At 43.2% G+C, this 15808-nt stretch overlaps 1 protein-coding gene across 4 annotated transcripts in view; it reads right to left on the minus strand.

Moving 5' to 3' along the window:
* The window catches only part of dym (dymeclin), a 209457-nt gene that overhangs the window by 104736 nt on the left and 88913 nt on the right, over nt 1-15808 (minus strand). For all 4 annotated transcript variants that reach the window (XM_042326506.1, XM_042326505.1, XM_042326504.1 and 1 more), the window contains exons 12-13: nt 8078-8191; nt 6292-6386 (exon numbers count right to left, since the gene is read on the minus strand). In XM_042326506.1, the coding sequence (XP_042182440.1) occupies nt 6292-6386; nt 8078-8191 (209 nt within the window). The remainder of the gene's footprint in view (nt 1-6291; nt 6387-8077; nt 8192-15808) is intronic.

Genomic DNA, 15808 nt, shown 5'->3' on the forward strand with positions numbered 1-15808 from the left:
GTGTCCCTTGTATATATCGTTTTTTACATATTTTTCTTCGCACATCTTTTAAAATATTTTGCTAAACCTCAACATCTAAATACTCTCCTGCAATCCGCCTCACCCAATGTAGCGTGGATCTGCTTTTTTCTCTCTAAAGTATCTATATTTACTTCGGATCTGGAATCCCTCAACTGAAGCTAGCCAGCTAACTACCAGCTATCAGTCAGCAAACCATTGCCAGTGGTCATCAGCTAACCTTTAGCTCGGAAAGCTCTTGCCAGTTCGAACAACGTGTCTCTAACCAGAGCATAACGGACCTATTATTTTTATCCCCGGATTCCCACCGCAAACTGAACATTTTCATCTGGATCTTCACAACTAGCTAACCGCAACCCCGGATGACTACTCCTGGCTAACGTTTCCATCCACTTAGTTTGAAGCTAGCCCGGCCAGAGCTCCTGTGCTACCACCGAAGCATACTCCCCTCAGGCACGACGCCCGCTGAAGGCCCATTATGCTAAACAGCTAGGCCTGCTAGCTACCTAAAGCAACTTGGAACCCTACTAATTCCCCGACCGGTCTATCGACGTCACCACATGAAGAGGCAAAAACAGACTTAACCCCATCGCGACGTCCCCCAAAGGCTAACTTTCTAGCCCCTGCTTTCTGCTTGCTTGCTAACCCGGTCTGCTTGCTTGCTAACTGCTAGCTTGTTTAGCCCCGGTCTGCTAACTGCTAGCTTGTTTAGCCCCGGTCTGCTAACTGCTAGCTTGTTTAGCCCCGGCCTACTAACTGTTAGCTTGTTAGCACAGGCCTGCTTAACTGTCTGAATCGCCGTGTCCCCAGCCAGCCCAACCACTCACTGGACCCATATTTATTTTCAACCTCTTTTCGATTTTTAATTCGATTATACCTTCCGGTAACCTGAATCGCTATTATTTTTAATTTTAGAATACATTCAAGAACCTCCAGAAGCTAACCAGCTAATTAGCTACAAGCTGTTTAGTCATTTTTAGCCACTGCCAGCGGCTTTGAACTTCTGCACAGCCAGCCCTGTTTTTAGCCTGGATAATACTCGCCAGTCTACCAGTATCGAACTGTCTCTCCACAACAACAAAATAAGAATTTGTTCTTTAACTGACTTGCCTAGTTAAATAAAGGTTCAAAAAAGGAATAATAAAAAATAATAGAAGAGACAGGAACGCTTATGGGGGAGGTGTTGCTGTATATATTCAGAGCCATAACCCTGTAATGCTTAGAGCATATGTTATTGAAGTGTTGTGGTTGCAGGTTCACCTTGCACATCTAAATCCTTTTCTTTTGGGGTGTTGCTATAGGCCACCAAGTCTGGTAGGTTGATTAATAACCCGAACCAGATTACAGGTATTGGTTACAGTGAGAAGCTTCTTCTTGATGATAACCAGTCAATATTCAGGTCCCCAAGAAAGTACCCTCAGTCTATGTGATGTAAACAGTCGAGCATTTCACATTATATTATTTAGATACTGAGTGTTAACACTGTGTTTACAAACACTACAGGAGATAATCCACATGTATTGATCATATTTTTCCTAATATTGTAGAACTATGTTCTAAAGCTGTATCCGTACCAAGTGATCAAAATATAGTGGGTCTATCCAGTAAAGCCAAAGTTCCAAAAGCTGTGCCTAAAATAGTGTATAAGAGATTGTCATCTACAAAATATGTTGTACAATAGAAATATTTGTTGGTCCAGACACTGCACTTGATGAATTTATGCTTCCTCCAATTATTGATAAACATGCACCTGTTAGAACTATTAATGCTCACTGGATTGATGAGGAATTGAAAAACTATGGTTGAAAAAGATGGACAAAAGGAGTGGCTAATAAGTCTGGCTGCCCATCGGATTTACTGCAAATTCAGAAATTATGTGACTAAACTCAACAAAAAGAAGAAGAATTATTATGAAGCCAAGATCAATGACAAAGAAAAATGGGAGGGAAAACTTGAGTACTTTAAATTTAATTATGGGCAGAAAAACAAATTCAACTCCATCTTTCATTGAATCAGATGGCGTATTAATCACAAAACCATTTGATGTTGAGAAATATTTTAATGAGTGGGCAAACTTAGGCAGGAAATGCCAAAAACGAACGGTGAGCCATTGTACTAAATGCATAAAAAAGCTAATAACAAAAGAAAAGCTTTGTACGTTTGAATTTTGTGAAGTTATTAATGCAGGAGAGGTGGAAAATGTATTGTTATCGATCAATAATGACAAACCTCCTGGCATTGACAACTTAGATGGAAAGTTACTGAGGATGGTAGCTGACTCTATAGCCACTCCTATCTGTCATGCCTATAATCTGAGCCTAGAGGAAAGTCTTTATCCTCAGGCCTGGAGGGAAGCCAAAGTCATTCCGCTTCCCAAGAGTGGTAAAGCAGCCTTTACGGGTTCTAACAGGAGACCTATCAGCTTGCTGCAAACTGTTGGAAGAATTGTGTTTGATAAAAATACAATGCCATTACTCTGTAAACAAATTAACAACAGACTTTCAACATGCTTATAGAGAAGGACACTCAACATGTACTGTACTGACACAAATGACTGATGATTGGTTGAAAGAAATTGATAATAAGAAGATTGTGGGAGCTGTACTGTTACATTTCATTGCATCCTTTGACATTATCGACCATAACCTGTTGTTGAGAAAATGTATGTGTTATGGCTTTTCAACCTCTGCCATATCGTGGATTCAGAGCTATCTAATAGAATTCAGAGGGTTTTCTTTAATGGAAGCTTCTCTAATATCAAACATGTCAAGTGTGGTGTACCGCAGGGCAGCTCTCTAGGCCCTCTACTCTTTCCTATTTTTACCCATGACCTGTCACTGGCATTAAACAAAGCACATGAGTCAACGTATGATGCTGATGATTCAACAATATATGCATCAGCAACCACATATAATGAAGTCACTGAAATGAAGAGCATTGCATTTGGTACAAATCATTCCCTAAGTTCAAGACCTCAGCTGAGGCATGTAATGAATTGTGCTGGCTGTTGAACAAGTTGAGTAGACCAAAGTTACTTGGTGTTACCTCAGATTGTAAACTTTCATGGTCAAAACAGAGATTAAACGGTTGTAAAGAGGAGTTGAAGTATGTCTGCAATAACGAGATGCTCTGCTTTTTTGACAACACACTCCATAAAGCAAGTCCTGCGGGCTCCAAGGTAGCCTAGGGGCGGCAGGGTAGCCTAGTGGTTAGAGTATTGGACTAGCAACCGAAAGTTTGCAGGTTCAAAACTCCCGAGCTGACAAGGTACAAATCTGTCGTTCTGCTCCTGAACAGGCAGTTAACCCACTGTTCCTAGGCAGTCATTGAAAATAAAAAGTTGTTCTTAACTGACTTGCCTAGTTAAATAAAGGTAAAATAAAACAATAATAAAATAAAACATCTTATCTTGATTATTGTCCTGTCATATGTTCAAGTGCAGCAAAGAAAGACCTAGTTAAGCTACACCTGGCCCAGAACCATGGCACATCTTGCTCTTCGTTGTAATCAGAGGGCTAATACTAATACTATGCATGCCAGTCTCTCTTGGCTGAGAGTTGAGGAAAGACTGACTGAGTCAGTTCTTGTTTTTTATAAGAAACAATGTGTTGAAAAGTCATTATTTTTTGCATAGTCAACTTACACACAGCACTGATACACACACTTACTCCACCCACCACAGATACCACCAGGGGTCTTTTCACAGTCCCCAGGTCCAGAACAAATTCAAGGAAATGTACAGTATTATACAGAGCCATTAGTGCATGGAACTCCCTTCCATTTTATATAGGGTGGGTGAACAGCAAACCTGGGTTCAAAAATGAATAAAGCAACAACGCATAGATGCACACACGCTACATGTTAATATTTGTTTAATAATTTTAAATGTAAAGACTTTTGTCTGTAATGTCTTTTGTGTTATGTGTTATGTGTTTAGACCCCAGTAAGACTAACTGGATCCCCCGTGGCGCCGACTAATGGGGATTCTAATCAATGCCCGCAAAAATCTGTCCCTTTAATTGTGCATCTAGCGAGTGAGCAATGTGCCACCTAATGTGCTGATCTAGCAATGGTTCTGTACTGGTGCTGCTCAATTCATGGCAAAGTTCTCAAATAACCAATAATAGATGCAAATGATATACAGTGCATTCGGAAAGTATTCAGACCTCTTCCCCGTTTCCACATCTAAAATTGATTCATTTAAATGGTTTCCTCATCAACCTACACACAATTCCCATAATGACAGAGAGAAAACAGGTTTTAGAAATGTTTATTACAAATAAAAAACAGAAATACTTTAATATTCAGACCCTTTGCTATGAGATTAGAAATTGAGCTCAGGCACATCCTGTTTCCATTGATCATCCTTGAGATGCTTCTACAACTTGATTGGAGTCCACCTGTGGTAACTTCAATTGATTGGACATGAAAGGCACACACCTGTCTGTATAAGGTCCCACAGTTGACAGTGCATGTCAGAGCAAAAACCAAGCCATGAGGTCGAAGGAATTGTCCGTAGAGCTCCGAGAGAGGATTGTGCTGAGGTACAGATCTGGGGAAGGGTACCAAAAAATGTCTGCAACATTGAAGGTCGTCAAGAACATAGTGGCCTCCATCATTCTTAAATGGAACAAGTCAGGAAGACTCCAAGTTACCAAGACTCTTACTTAAGCTGGCCTCCCAGCCAAACTGAGCAATCGGGGGAGAAGGGCCTTGGTCAGGGAGGTTACCAAGAATCCAATGATCACTCTGACAGAGCTCCAGAGTTCTCTGTGGAGGTGGGAGAACCTTCTAGAAGGACAAACATCTCTGTAGCACTCCACCAATTACGCCTTTATGGTAGAGTGACCAGATAGAATCCACTACTCAGTAAAAAGCACATGACAGCCAGCTTGCAGTTTGCCAAAAACCACCTAGAGAACTCGAAGACCATGAGAAGCAAGATTATCTGGTCTGATGAAACCAAGATTGAACTCTTTGGCCTGAATTCCAAGCGTCCCGTCTGGAGGAAACCTGGCACCATCCCTATGGTGAAGCATGGTGGTGGCAGCATCATGCTGTGGGGATGATTTTCAGCGGCAGGGACTGGGAGACTAGTCAAGATTGAGGGAAAGATCAACTGCGCAAAGCACAGAGATCCTTGATGAAAAGCTGCTCCAGAGTGTGCAGGACCTCAGACTGGGGCAAAGTTTCACCTTCCAACAGGATAACAACCCTAAGCACACAGCCAAGACAACACAGGAGTGGCTTCGGGACAAGTCTCTGAATGTCCTTTAGTGGCTCAGTCAATGCCCGGACTTGAACCAGATCGAACATCTCTGGAAACCTGAAAATAGCTTTGGATCTGCAGAGAAGAATGGGAGAAACTCGCCAAATACAAGTGTGCCAAGCTTGTAGCGTCACACCCAAGAAGACTTGAGGTTGTAATCGCTGCCAAAAGGTGCTTCAACAAAGTACTGGGTAAAGGGTCTGAATACTTAAGTAAATGTGATATTTCCATTTAGTTCATACATTTGCTAAAATTTGAAAACCTGTTTTTGCTTTGTCATTATGGAGTATTGTGTGTAGATTGATGGGAAAAAACAATGTAATCAATTTTAGTATAAGGCTGTAACGTAACAAAATGTGGAAAAAGTCAAGGGGTTTGAATACTTTCCGACTACGCTGTACTTCCTCCAGATATAATTCTGCTAGGTAAGCCTACTTTGCAGTTAACATTTCATTGAGAAGGATTTGGGGAAAAGTTTTCTGTCAACCCACAAGACGGTTATCACATCAACAGGCTGTCTAGACACGGAGTGATAGACAAACGCGTTCACCAGACAGACAGACAGACAGACAGACAGACAGATGGGCAATTTTGCTGGAAATTAATTGGCAGATAGTGTTAGATTTTTTTTTTTTTAAGCCAATAGTGGATAACCAGGGTTGGGATAATGTTGTGTTGATTAAATAGTAGCTGGGAGTTTGCAGTGTCAGATACTTGTGGGATTTGTTTATGACAGTTTGTGGTGGAACACTTAAATTGCTTGTACTTTCAGAATTGTTTGGCGAGCTACTCATAGGCTGGTAGGCTGGTAGCTACTGGTAGCTGGTGATCGACCCGTTGGGAGACACCTTTTCTAACCTAACACCAGGCCTGGCTGTACCCTGACCTGCTAAACCTCTTCAGTCTACAGTTGGCCATATCAATACCAGTTAAAATGCTTTGGCCATACCAGTGTCTGTGCTGACAGTCAACACTAGTTCTACAGAGTGCCTACTAAACCTCACCTGATGATGCGCTGGGCAGCGTACTGGTGTAAGCAGCGGAACTGGGCTGACATATTGGCCAGGGCTGCCAGGCAGTTGGTGTGCAGGTACTTATCCTGGAAGAGAGGAAATAAGGAGACGTACAATGACCTTCCTTGAAGTCCATTGAGATGCGTACTAAGTATAGTTTAAACTTTTAATGTCACGTGCACAAGTACAGTGAAATGCCTTTCTTGCCAACTCTAAACCCAACAATCAATATAGTACTAAAAACAACATAAGGTTGAACAAAAACACATGAGAAATGAAAATCTAAAGTAGGCCTAAACAAAGTGTACGTGGTCATGCAGGTGTGTGTGTCCGGGGTTTTTACTGCATTTAAAAGTATTGGGGCGGGGCGGGCCGGGCCGGCCTAAGTGTTTTTCAGGCCGTCTATGTCCAAACAGTAAAAACTGAAATGACTAAAACCAGATAAAAAGTATGTAGAAAATATCGTTTATATATAAAAAAATTTAAAAATCTCAGAACTAACAATCACTAAAATAAAAGGAGAATCTATATTGAACAAAAATAAAAAATGTCAAGGATTTTACTGAGTTACAGATTATATATGGAAATCTTATTGAAATAAAATCATTAGGCCCTAATCTATGGATTTCACATGACTGGGAATACAGATATGGATCTGTTGGTCACTGGTGTGACCACCATTTGCCTCATGCAGCGTGACACATCTCCTTCACATAGTTGATCAGGCTGTTGATTGTGGCCTGTGGAATGTTGTCCCACTCCTCTTCAATGGCTGTGGAATGTTGTCCCACTACTCTTCAATGGCTGTGCGAAGTTGCTGGATATTATCAGGAACTGGAACACATTGTCGCAAACATTGGTCCAGAGCATCCCAAACATGCTCAATGGGGGACATGTCTGGTCAGTATGCAGGCCATGGAAGAACTGGAAAATGTTCAGCTTCCAGGAAGTGTGTACAGATCCTTGGAGCAGTGCATTATCATGCTGAAACATGAGGTGATGGCAGAGGATCAATGTAATGACAATGGGCCTCAAGATCTTGTCACGATATCGCTGTTCATTCAAATTTCCATCAATAAAATGCAATTATGTTCGTTGTCCGTAGCTTATACCTGCCCATCCCATAACCCCACCGCCACTATGGGGCACTCTGTTCACATCAGCAAACCACTTGATCACACGACCCCATACACTTGTTCTGCGGTTCCGAGGCCGATTGGACGTACTGCTTAATTCTCTAAAAACAAAGTTGGAGACGGCTTATGGTAGAGAAATCATCATTCAATTCTCTGGCAACAACTCTGATGGACATTCCTGCAGTCAGCATGCTAATTGCACGCTCCCTCAACACAATCTGTGGCATTGTCTTGTGTGAAAAAACTGCACATTTTAGAGTGGCCTTTTATTGTCCCTTACACAAGGTGCACTTGTGTAATGGATTATCTTGGCAAAGGAGAAATGCTCACTAAAAAGGATATAAACAAATTTGTGCACAACATTTGAGAGATAAGCCTTTTCTGAATAAAAACCAAAACTTTACATGTTGCGTTTTTATTAGATTTTTTATATTTTATTGCGTACAAATCTCTCTTAGCCTGATGGCAAAAATGTGTAGAATTGCAGGAAATTAGCCAACAGGACCACACCCATGGGCATGCCACAGCCACGGTCACCACCTAAACCCCATTTTGACCCAGAAAAAACCCTGTGTGTGCATGTGTGTCCATGCGTGTCCATGCGCTGCATATGCATGTACATCCATGTGTGTTTAACTCACCCTGGTCCGTGTCATGTTGTACTGGATGGTGCGTATGACCACCAAGATGAGTAGACTACCCAGAGAGATCTCTGTTAACTGACGTTCTGAATACCACGTTATGTTCTTCAATACCTGAGAGAGAGGGCGACAACATAAGAAATGGCTATTTAAATGGTAGCTACTACAGTAGGTAACAACCCATTAGTGGATAGTAGCCACCACTGTTCCTTCCTAATCTCGTAGACAGTAGATACCACTGTTCCTACCTAATCTCGTAGATAGTAGCTACCACTGTTCCTTCCTAATCTCGTAGGACAGTAGATACCACTGTTCCTACCTAATCTCGTAGATAGTAGCTACCACTGTTCCTTCTTAATCTCGTAGGACAGTAGATACCACTGTTCCTTCCTAATCTCGTAGACAGTAGATACCACTGTTCCTTCCTAATCTCATAAAACAGTAGCCACCACTGTTCCTTCCTAATCTCGTAGACACCACTGTTCCTACCTAATCTCGTACGACAGTAGCCACCACTGTTCCTTCCTAATCTCATAGACAGTAGATACCACTGTTCCTTCCTAATCTCGTAGACACCACTGTTCCTACCTAATCTCGTAGACAGTAGATACCACTGTTCCTTCCTAATCTCGTAGACAGTAGATACCACTGTTCCTTCCTAATCTCGTAGATAGTAGATATCACTGTTCCTACCTAATCTCGTAGATAGTAGCCACCACTGTTCCTTCTTAATCTCGTAGGACAGTAGATACCACTGTTCCTACCTAATCTCGTAGATAGTAGCTACCACTGTTCCTTCCTAATCTCGTAGATAGTAGATACCACTATTCCTTCCTAATCTCGTAGATAGTAGCTACCACTGTTCCTTCCTAATCTCGTAGATAGTAGATAACACTATTCCTTCCTAATCTCGTAGATAGTAGCTACCACTGTTCCTTCCTAATCTCGTAGATAGTAGCTACCACTGTTCCTTCCTAATCTCGTAGATAGTAGATACCACTATTCCTTCCTAACCTCGTAGACACCACTGTTTCCAGAAATATTTAACATCGACCAACATCCAAATCCTTTAACCCCCCAGATAACCTATCAGCAATGAGATTACTGGCAATGAGATTAAGACAGGAAGTATCAGGAGTTTCAAATGTATCAATGTATCCATTAATGTATCCATTAATGTATCCATCAATGTACATTTAGAGACTAGTCCCAAAGCCACTCCTGCATTGTCTTGGCTGTGTGCTTGGGGTCGTTGTCCTGTTGGAAGGTGAACCTTCGGCCTAGTCTGAAGTCCTGAGGGCTCTGGAGCAGGTTTTCATCAAGGATCGGTCTGTACTTCGCTCCATTCATCTTTCCCTCGATCCTGACTAGTCTCCCAGTCACTCCCACTGAAAAACATCCCCACCACCATGCTTCACCGTAGGGATGGTGCCAGATTTCCTCCAGACGTGACGCTTGGCATTCAGGCCAAATAGTTAAATCTTGGTTTCATCAGAACAGAGAATCTTGATCTGAGTCCTTCAGGTGCCTTTTGGCAAAAACCAAGTGGGCTGTCATGTGCCTTTTACTGAGGTGGCTTCCGTCTGGCCACTACCATAAACGCCTGATTGGTGGAGGGCTGCAGAGACGGTTGTCCTTCTGGAAGGTTCTTACATCTCCACACAGGAGCTCTGTCAAAGTGACCATTGGGTTCTTGGTCACCCCGATTGCTCAGTTTGACCAGGCGGCCAGCTCTAGGAAGAGTCTTGGTGGCTCCAAACTTCTTCCATTTAAGAATGATGGAGGCCTGCTCTGCCTACTAATGATAATGACTTTACTTATTATAATGACAATCATAACAATAAGGAGATCAAGAAAAAGGAGGGTTATTATTCTAAATAATTATTCTAAATATATTTTTCTGACAATTTGGAACAGTGTAAACACTAAATAAATGGTAAGTAATAACAGAGAGGCTGTTTTAACAAAAAAAGGCTAAAGCCTTAATTACAGCATAGCAAAGATTAAAACCAGCCGAATTTGTGAAATTGTTTATACGACATGTTGTGGTTGAGTGAAGCTTGGTGCTCACGGAATCAGTAGGCTATTAAACACTCGAACAGGCAACAGAAACAGGATCCATCTTATTTCTGTACACATACAGTTGAAGTCAGAAGTTTACATACACCTTAGCCAACTACATTTAAACTCAGTTTTTCACAATTCTCGACATTTAATCCCAGTAAAAATTCCCTGTCCTAGGTCAGTTAGGATCACCACTTTATTTGAAGAATGACATTTCAGAATAATAGTAGAGAGAATGATTTATTTCAGCTTTTATTTCTTTCATCACATTCCCAGTGGGTCAGAAGTTTACATATACTCAATTAGTATTTGGTGGCGTTGCCTTTAAACTGTTTAACTTGGGTCAAACGTTTCGAGCAGACTTCCACAAGCTTCCCACAATAAGTTGGGTGAATTTTGGCCCATTCCTCCTGACAGAGATGGTGTAACTGAGTCAGGTTTGTAGGCCTCCTTGCTCGCACACGCTTTTTCAGTTCTGCCCACAAACTTTCTATAGGATTGAGGTCAGGGCTTTGTGATGGCCACTCCAATACCTTGACTTTGTGGCCTTAAGCCATTTTGACACAACTTTGGAACTATGCTTGCGGTCATTGTCCATTTGGAAGACCCATTTGCAACCAAGCTTCAACTTCCTGACTGATGTCTTCAAATCAAATCAAATCAAATTTTATTTGTCACATACACATGGTTAGCAGATGTTAATGCGAGTGTAGCGAAATGCTTGTGCTTCTAGTTCCGACAATGCAGTAATAACGAGCAAGTAATCTAACTAACAATTCCAAAAAAAACTACTGTCTTATACACAGTGTAAGGGGATAAAGAATATGTACATAAGGATATATGAATGAGTGATGGTACAGAGCAGCATAGGCAAGATACAGTAGATGATATCGAGTACAGTATATACATATGAGATAAGTATGTAAACCAAGTGGCATAGTTAAAGTGGCTAGTGATACATGTATTACATAAGGATGCAGTCGATGATATAGAGTACAGTATCAACGTATGCATATGAGATGAACAATGTAGGGTAAGTAACATTATATAAGGTAGCATTGTTTAAAGTGGCTAGTGATATATTTACATCATTTCCCATCAATTCCCATGATTAAAGTGGCTGGAGTAGAGTCAGTGTCATTGACAGTGTGTTGGCAGTAGCCACTCAATGTTAGTGGTGGCTGTTTAACAGTCTGATGGCCTTGAGATAGAAGCTGTTTTTCAGTCTCTCGGTCCCAGCTTTGATGCACCTGTACTGACCTCGCCTTCTGGATGACAGCGGGGTGAACAGGCAGTGGCTCGGGTGGTTGATGTCCTTGATGATCTTTATGGCCTTCCTGTAGCATCGGGTGGTGTAGGTGTCCTGGAGGGCAGGTAGTTTGCCCCCGGTGATGCGTTGTGCAGACCTCACTACCCTCTGGAGAGCCTTACGGTTGAGGGCGGTGCAGTTGCCATACCAGGCGGTGATACAGCCCGCCAGGATGCTCTCGATTGTGCATCTGTAGAAGTTTGTGAGTGCTTTTGGTGACAAGCCGAATTTCTTCAGCCTCCTGAGGTTGAAGAGGCGCTGCTGCGCCTTCCTCACGATGCTGTCTGTGTGAGTGGACCAATTCAGTTTGTCTGTGATGTGTATGCCGAGGAACTTAAAACTTGCTACCCTCTCCACTACTGTTCCATCGATGTGGATGGGGGGGTGTTCCCTCTGCTGTTTCCTGAAGTCCACAATCATCTCCTTAGTTTTGTTGACGTTGAGTGTGAGGTTATTTTCCTGACACCACACTCCGAGGGCCCTCACCTCCTCCCTGTAGGCCGTCTCGTCGTTGTTGGTAATCAAGCCTACCACTGTTGTGTCGTCCGCAAACTTGATGATTGAGTTGGAGGCGTGCATGGCCACGCAGTCGTGGGTGAACAGGGAGTACAGGAGAGGGCTCAGAACGCACCCTTGTGGGGCCCCAGTGTTGAGGATCAGCGGGGAGGAGATGTTGTTGCCTACCCTCACCACCTGGGGGCGGCCCGTCAGGAAGTCCAGTACCCAGTTGCACTGGGCGGGGTCGAGACCCAGGGTCTCGAGCTTGATGACGAGCTTGGAGGGTACTATGGTGTTGAATGCCGAGCTGTAGTCGATGAACAGCATTCTCACATAGGTATTCCTCTTGTCCAGATGGGTTAGGGCAGTGTGCAGTGTGGTTGAGATTGCATCGTCTGTGGACCTATTTGGGCGGTAAGCAAATTGGAGTGGGTCAAGGGTGTCAGGTAGGGTGGAGGTGATATGGTCCTTGACTAGTCTCTCAAAGCACTTCATGATGACGGATGTGAGTGCTACGGGCGGTAGTCGTTTAGCTCAGTTACCTTAGCTTTCTTGGGAACAGGAACAATGGTGGCCCTCTTGAAGCATGTGGGAACAGCAGACTGGTATAGGGATTGATTGAATATGTCCGTAAACACACCGGCCAGCTGGTCTGCGCATGCTCTGAGGGCGCGGCTGGGGATGCCGTCTGGGCCTGCAGCCTTGCGAGGGTTAACACGTTTAAATGTCTTACTCACTTCGGCTGCAGTGAAGGAGAGACCGCATGTTTCCGTTGCAGGCCGTGTCAGTGGCACTGTATTGTCCTCAAAGCGGGCAAAAAGTTATTTAGTCTGCCTGGGAGCAAGACATCCTGGTCCGTGACTGGGCTGGGTTTCTTCCTGTAGTCCGTGATTGACTGTAGACCCTGCCACATACCTCTTGTGTCTGAGCCGTTGAATTGAGATTCTACTTTGTCTCTGTACTGGCGCTTAGCTTGTTTGATAGCCTTGCGGAGGGAATAGCTGCACTGTTTGTATTCAGTCGTGTTACCAGACACCTTGCCCTGATTAAAAGCAGTGGTTCGTGCCTTCAGTTTCACACGAATGCTGCCATCAATCCACGGTTTCTGGTTAGGGAATGTTTTAATCGTTGCTATGGGAACGACATCTTCAACGCACGTTCTAATGAACTCGCACACCGTATCAGCGTATTCGTCAATGTTGTTGTCTGACGCAATACGAAACATCTCCCAGTCCACGTGATGGAAGCAGTCTTGGAGTGTGGAGTCAGCTTGGTCGGACCAGCGTTGGACAGACCTCAGCGTGGGAGCTTCTTGTTTTAGTTTCTGTCTGTAGGCAGGGATCAACAAAATGGAGTCGTGGTCAGCTTTTCCGAAAGGGGGGCGGGGCAGGGCCTTATATGCGTCGCGGAAGTTAGAGTAACAATGATCCAGGGTCTTTCCACCCCTGGTTGCGCAATCAATATGCTGATAAAATTTAGGGAGGCTTGTTTTCAGATTAGCCTTGTTAAAAGCCCCAGCTACAATGAATGCAGCCTCCGGATAAATCGTTTCCAGTTTGCAGAGAGTTAAATAAAGTTCGTTCAGGGCCATCGATGTGTCTGCTTGGGGGGGGATATATACGGCTGTGATTATAATCGAAGAGAATTCTCTTGGTAGGTAATGCGGTCTACATTTGATTGTGAGGAATTCTAAATCAGGTGAACAGAAGGATTTGAGTTCCTGTATGTTTCTTTCATCACACCATGTCACGTTGGCCATAAGGCATACGCCCCCGCCCGTCTTCTTACCAGAAAGATGTTTGTTTCTGTCGGCGCGATGCGTGGAGAAACCCGCTGGCTGCACCGCTTCGGATTGCGTCTCTCCAGTTAGCCATGTTTCCGTGAAGCAGAGAACGTTACAGTCTCTGATGTCCCTCTGGAATGCTACCCTTGCTCGGATTTCATCAACCTTGTTGTCAAGAGACTGGACATTGGCAAGAAGAATGCTAGGGAGTGGTGCACGATGTGCCCGTCTCCGGAGTCTGACCAGAAGACCGCTTCGTTTCCCTCTTTTTCTGAGTCGTTTTTTTTTTTGGTCGCTGCATGTGATCCACTCCGTTACACTGGTTGTAAGGCAGAACACAGGATCCGCATCGCGAAAAACATATTCTTGGTCGTACTGATGGTGAGTTGACGCTGATCTTATATTCAGTAGTTCTTCTCGGCTGTATGTAAAGAAACCTAAGATGACCTGGGGTACTAGTGTAAGAAATAACACGTAAAAAAACAAAAAACTGCATAGTTTCCTAGGAACGCGAAGCGAGGCGGCCATCTCTGTCGGCGCCGGAAGTCAATGAGATGTTGCTTCAATATATTCACACAATTTTCCTCCCTCTTTGAGGCCATCTATTTTGTGAAGTGCACCAGTCCCTCCTGCAGCAAAGCACCGCCAAAAATGAGGCTGTTATCCCTGTGCTTCACAGTTGGGATGGTGTTCTTCAACTCCCCCCTTTTCCTCCAAACATAGCAATGGTCATTATGGCCAAACAGTTCTATTTTTGTTTCATCCGAGCAGAGGACATTTCTCCAAAAATGTGCAAACCGTAGTCTGGCTTTTTTATGGCAGTTGTGGAGCAGTGGCTTCTTCCTTGCTGAGCAGCCTTTCAGGTTGTGTCGATATAGGACTCATTTTGCTGTGGATATAGATACTTTTGTACCTGTTTCTTCCAGCATCTTCACAAGGGCCTTTGTTGTTGTTCTAGGATTGATTTGCACTTTTCGCACCAAAGTACATTAATCTCTAGGAGACAGAATGCGTCTCCTCCCTGAGCGGTATGACGGCTGTGTGGTCCCATGGTGTTTATACTTGCGTACTATTGTTTGTACAGATGAACGTGGTACCTTCAGGCGTTTGGAAATTGCTCCTAAGGATGAACCAGACTTTTGGAGGACTACAATTTTTTGCTGATTTCTTTTGATTTCCCCATGATGTTAAGCAAAGAGGCACTGAGTTTGAAGGTAGGCCTTGAAATACATCCACAGGTACACCTCCAATTGACTAAAATGTTGTCAATTAGCCTATCAGAAGCTTCTAAAGCCATGACATACTTTTATGGAATTTTCCAAGCTGTTTAAAGACACAGTCAACTTAGTGTATGTAAATACAGCAAAATAATCTGTCTAAACAAATGTTGGAAAAATTACTTGTGTCATGCACAAAGTAGATGTCCTAACCGACTTGCCAAAACTATAGTGTGTTAACAAGACATTTGTGGAGTGGTTGAAAAACAAGTTTTAATGGCTCCAACCTAGGTGTATGTAAACTTCTGACTTCAAATGTATATGGATGATTTAGAGGTTATTGATTATAAACCTAATTAACTTGGGGTTTCTTATCTCCTCAATTCTGCTGCAGCCTCAGCCGCATTGTTCTGAACACCAATATGCTGGTTAACTTTGCATTTATACACACAGCAACCATGGTCTAGGAAAAGGCGCCAATTCAACAGCGCACTGATGTTTCAGAACCGCGGACAGTGACTGCTATCAAACACGGGAGAAACCGCGTTTGTTATAAAATAATATTATTTTTATTTAGTTGGGGTTTCAGTAGCACGTTACAATTTCAGTAGCACATGTCTTAGTGATGGACTGTTCCATCCCCACGGCCTCCACAATGGATTAGTCCACTCAGACAGGCACGAATCAGACAGGTATCTTGTACAGCATGAAATATTTATATATTTTTTGCTACTGCATGACTAAAGAAATCTCTGTCGGCCACAGCCTAATCGACAAAACAATCGACCAGTTGACTAAATGTCCTGGGCAGGAATAAAGAAATATATTTCCCGAAGATGACAATAGCTAGATACATTTTG

This window comes from Oncorhynchus tshawytscha, linkage group LG09 (genome assembly GCF_018296145.1).
Source record: "Oncorhynchus tshawytscha isolate Ot180627B linkage group LG09, Otsh_v2.0, whole genome shotgun sequence".
Classification (NCBI taxonomy): Eukaryota; Metazoa; Chordata; class Actinopteri; order Salmoniformes; family Salmonidae; genus Oncorhynchus; species Oncorhynchus tshawytscha.